This window comes from Triticum dicoccoides, chromosome 6A, assembly GCF_002162155.2.
Source record: "Triticum dicoccoides isolate Atlit2015 ecotype Zavitan chromosome 6A, WEW_v2.0, whole genome shotgun sequence".
In the NCBI taxonomy this organism is placed as follows: Eukaryota; Viridiplantae; Streptophyta; class Magnoliopsida; order Poales; family Poaceae; genus Triticum; species Triticum dicoccoides.
The window spans coordinates 613,339,648-613,344,437 of record NC_041390.1 but is presented as its reverse complement, the minus strand read 5'-3'; the positions used below and the strand labels follow the sequence as shown (position 1 = coordinate 613,344,437).

At 43.5% G+C, this 4,790-nt stretch overlaps 1 protein-coding gene across 1 annotated transcript; it reads right to left on the bottom strand.

The window, feature by feature from the left end:
- Nucleotides 1–1,134: 1,134 nt before the first annotated feature.
- LOC119318468 (bidirectional sugar transporter SWEET13-like) lies at nucleotides 1,135–3,092 on the bottom strand. Its single transcript, XM_037593026.1, has 5 exons — nucleotides 2,878–3,092; nucleotides 2,480–2,516; nucleotides 2,006–2,378; nucleotides 1,789–1,908; nucleotides 1,135–1,704 (listed from the first exon to the last, which is right to left on the bottom strand). The coding sequence occupies exons 1-5, from the start codon at nucleotides 2,927–2,929 to the stop codon at nucleotides 1,414–1,416; spliced, it is 873 nt and encodes a 290-aa protein (XP_037448923.1). The 5' UTR covers nucleotides 2,930–3,092; the 3' UTR covers nucleotides 1,135–1,413.
- Nucleotides 3,093–4,790: the final 1,698 nt, after the last annotated feature.

Here is a 4,790-nt window from a genome sequence, read left to right as displayed (position 1 = left end):
TAACTTAGACGGTTAGGTTCCTTGTGGTGGAACCAATCCATCCAGGTTTAAATCCTACAATTTACACCTGTGCTTGCATATTTTCCAAATTTATTTCAAACTTTACGGTGGTATTGCCAGTCGCCTCAGACAGGATGCGCCTGACATCGACCTCTCCCAGTTTGGCTTCTTCCTCTCCACCTAGCTCCACATCCTCCCAAGCTCCAATCTAAGAGCAAGTACAATAGAGCAGAGTCAGCTGGCTATAAGAAATAAACTAGTATATTCTTACTTAGTTGGAGGAAAGAAAAGAGAAGAGAGAAGGTAAGCGGGCTCTTGATGAAGAGCCAGCTCTAGCACGTGCTCCTAGGCACTTTGTGAGAGTGAAAGGTGGGTCATATAATAAAAATGTAGTACACAATCAACTATTGTACATATTGGCTATAAGATGGGCTATAGATGATAGGACAATGGCTTATAGCCAGCAGTTGGCTATACCATTAACCATGCTCTAACCTCGTCAAGCTCGTCTACTCCTTCGACCGCCTCAGCCCGCCCTCCAACTCCACGGACGTCGAGGTTGCCCGCTACTCCTCCATCCATGTTTTTTTTTGCGTCTCCGAGCCGGCCAATACACGCTCGTCTTCGCCAGCTGCCTCACCAGTTTGCGCGGACCTCAAGGTCTCAATTGATTTGAGCTCCGCCTCCCCTCCCGTGTTTGTGGAAGAGGAGCACCGGGTCAGCCGGATCGAGCAACAACCATGGCACCAACGAGGAGGGAATAGAACAGGCCAGGTAGGTTGCCTGGCATAGTGGCTGGATCTGAGCCCGGCCGATCGAGGGAGTTCCCTGCCGTAGTCAAGCACCGTTTTTGGGTTCAGTTCGGTCATAAAAAAATGGAGTAAACCAGAAAAAACTCATGGTACTAATTAACTAGACCACGAACGTGGCATCTACAATCAGCAGAGAATGAGAAAATAAATAGAAGGAGGTAATTTGTTTTGTAGGTTTCACTAATTTGGTAAAAATTGTGAATTTCACAAAAAAGGTAAAAACAGAGAATTTTGCTAAATGAGGTAAAATATATACAGTATATCACAAACATGAAACTAGGGAATAAAAAAGAATTCCTCTTTTTTTATAGATAGTAGTATATATATATAATTTCGATTGATAAATTCATTAAACATCTTTGGGAACTTTATGGGCTGGAGCGTGGTCTATAAACACATCATAGAATAAGTGGGCTGCCAATCCTAGCTACGACCCACGCCGAATCATCATACGTAGTTTGTTTTACATACAATAGGTACATGCACCTGCAGACCGTGGTGCGAATATTATTTTTTCTTGGAAAAGAAAATAAAGTTGTACGAATATTAACGGTTGCTCGGCTCATGCATGAGCCATGCATGCCTGCATGCGTGCGTGAATCTAGACCACGTCGACAGAACGGGCAAAGTCCACCCCCGGCGCCGCCGCCGCCTCAGCAGCGCATCTCCTGGGGACGTCGACGGCGCTGGCCATCTCGGTGACCGGGCGCACCTCGGCGCACGAGCCCTTGTCCGTCTTGCCGACGTTGATCACGACGACGTGGTCCTCTGCGGGCGCCTTCCATGCCTCTTTCCCCTCCTTGACCTCGCTTGCCACCGGCGTCTTGTTCATGTAGAACACGTAGAGGACCATCTGGATCACCCCGAAGGTGAAGCCAAGGATGTTTGGGAGCTGGAAACATAATTTTAATCGTCAGTGTTCATGCTTGAGAGAATTGTATGTATGCGTATCCAAAAGGGTTGTTTGTGTAGTTACCGCGACGTATTTGTCCTTGATGAGCAGGCCGTAGAGGAACCAGACGATTGCGCTGAGGGTGAGCGTGAGGGAGAGCGTGAAGGGCATGTACTCCACACTCTTGGTCTTGATGACTCGTCCCTGGGGAAAGGAACACATCAAGTTAGTTGACGCGCGTACAAGAGGTCCCGCCATGCATGAGCTCAAGTAGGAGGTTTGTCGGTCAAAAAGGGCTCACGATGATGCTGAGTGGGGCAACGAAGACGCAGACGGAGAAGCCGACGCAGATCCAGCCGAGTGAGACGACGCGTGTCTCACCGTGGAAGGCGAAGAGGGTGAGGAGGAAGATGAGCCCGAAGCCGGTGATGTTGAGGAGGACAACGATCTTTGCTGTGAAAATCTTGGCCTTCCTAGGGGCGTACACGAGGTACATGACGATGTAGACGGTCTCGATGACGCAGCCGGCAGCGTTGATGCTGATGAGGAGGCCCTCACCGGTCTTCACCAGTGCGTAGAAGATCCACAGCATCGCGCTGAACAGGGCCACGACGTAGGGCACCGACTGGAACCCCTCCGTGGATTTGCTCTTGAAGATCCGGTAGAATGTTGGTCTAATATTTTATTTTTGTGAGTACATTAGTTAGTTATTATGGGAGAACGTATCAATTAACAGGATCAAATGAAACAAAAACCAACATAGACAGTCGCTTACATCGGGGCCAGGAGGCTTGAGAAAGAGATCACGTTGCCTGCAAGGCACAAAGTTTAGCAAAGTTAGCGATGAGTTGTGATAATTGTATGACACATTTACATCTTTCTTATATGCGCTTTATCCTTTTCGAAAAAACATAAGCAATTTGCTTTGTTGTTGTTTCTTTTGGGGTTTTGGGCACTGAGCTAGATGTCACTACAGCTAGTACTAGACTACCCATCAATTAATCAATCAGTGGCAAAGATAAGATATATAGATAGAGGCTGCAAAAGGGTGATCTCAAACGACACAAAGTAGTCTACTAGTACTGCACTAACAAATAGTAGCTGTAATAAGAAACTATGATAATACAAGGGGTAATTGTTGGGCATCTGTTGTTCGTGGTGAGAATAATATACCTAGTAGGCCGAAGGCGAATGCCCAAGGGTGCTCCATGGATAGGCCACCCATTGTGATACAAAGATGTATAACAGTGAGGTGGATGCGAACTTGGTATAACAGTGGGGCGAGAGATTGTTTTTGCTCGTCTCGCTCTCTCTCTAACCCTAGACTCCTGGCGGAGAGAAGGGAGAGGTCTGGAGAGGAGAGCTCTCTAAGTTGGTTGAAACTCTTAGCCTGAATTGTAAGCTTGGTAATGGGGTGCTTTATATAGGCAGGAAGACATGACTGCTTGGCGTATGCAAGCTGTCCGATCACACATATGCCACACAAAATTAATGATTGGCTTTCCAGAAAAAAAAAAGGTTTCCAGCAATGCATAATTGAGCTTATCTAATGTGCTATGCTTGATAGAGATAATGATGGAAATTTTATAAAGTTGTCGCTTTGGTGCACTCTTTAGCTTTAGTGTGCATAATGCCTCTGCTGCTGAAACTGTTGTACACTCCGAATTGTGTTGCACTACGTCATTCTTCCAATCTTCCCAACCTAGATCTTTGGGGTGTGGTATTAGCCGCCAGAGAAGTGCGAACCAAATGAGACATTCCAACTGAGAGGACTCTTCAGATCCTTAGTTCACTGAATTTTCCAAATGAAATGTCTTACAGGAAAAAATAATAATGTTTATATGCTATATCTCTTTTCTTCATCAGTGTTTAGACATAAACATAGTGTCCAAAACTGAATTAATTTAACAGCTTCTCGTATTAAAAATGTAAGCAAAGAGTTATTAATCGAACGTACCAACATAATTATACTTCTAGTAATGAATGCACTAATTGAATACTCATCTTACGGAGGTGGTATAACTTTAAAGAAGTATGCAATTGCACATACAGTCAAATAGTGTTAGTCACCTTAACCTCATTTCATATAAATATAATCCAATAATGTATTAGTTTGTGCAAGTACCATAGTCCTCAAAAGATTAGTTCCTAGAAATGATGCAACCAATACCTTGATCGTCAAATCCATAAAAAAGAAGGTCATGCGGTTTAACTTTCCAATCGAATTGACTCTTAGAACCATTTTATTGTACAATTTGTGAAAAATAGTAGTGAAGTGTTTTAGCTTGCTTATATAAGGTCGGGATGTCTTAGACCGTGATAGCATTGCGGTAGATTATAATAAGATGTTTGAGATCAAGTTTGTGGGTTTTATCGCTTGAATAGTTAGTTGTTTAATTATGACCCACAAAAATTTCGAAAAATGGTGTTTTTTGACTCAAAATGTCGCAACAGTGGAATACAATCAAAACAAGTTCACATCCATTCTCTACGTGGCAAAGATACACACACAACCACACACACTCTAAATAACGCTGACAAAAACAAAGTTGTCTGAGACTACAATAACTAAGGCGAGGGGGAGGGGGGGCTCAGACTAAGCCTCCAACCATGTCGGGCAAAAACATCCTTGTCCTTCTGTTCCATCTGCGTACACACGGCTATAAACACTTGTTGGTGTTCAGATCGCTAAAGAATAGACTACAAACGAAGCTAGTATGTAGATTGCTAGATAACCTGTAGCAAAGAGAAATCTGACGTATAACTATATATTTTTCTCTAAAAGGAGGATTACTTCGGCCTCTACATCAAAAGATAGTTATTTATTAAAATGAACCAAGTGCCAAAGTATCACGAACAGATCCAGTAGAAATAAAGCAAAAATCAATGACAAAATGCCACAACCGGCACAAATAAGACAAAATGGCTATACACATAATCTATTATTGGACCGTCATCCAAACCAGTTGTACGTATCCCGTGCTACGTACTGTCTCCCATCGGTTGCAACCAAAAGCCATAAGGCCCTGCAATTTTTTTGAATGTTTATTCTATTAAACACACAGTCGTTTCGATAACTATAACTA

Excerpts from the sequence above, each read along its gene's own strand:
- LOC119318468 (XM_037593026.1), bottom strand. The coding sequence starts at position 2,929 with ATGGGTGGCCTATCCATGGAGCACCCTTGGGCATTCGCCTTCGGCCTA. Across the intron at positions 2,517-2,877 it reads ATTCGCCTTCGGCCTACTAG|GCAACGTGATCTCTTTCTCA; the intron begins GTATATTATTCT and ends TGTGCCTTGCAG. Across the intron at positions 2,379-2,479 it reads TCAAGCCTCCTGGCCCCGAT|ACCAACATTCTACCGGATCT; the intron begins GTAAGCGACTGT and ends ATAAAATATTAG.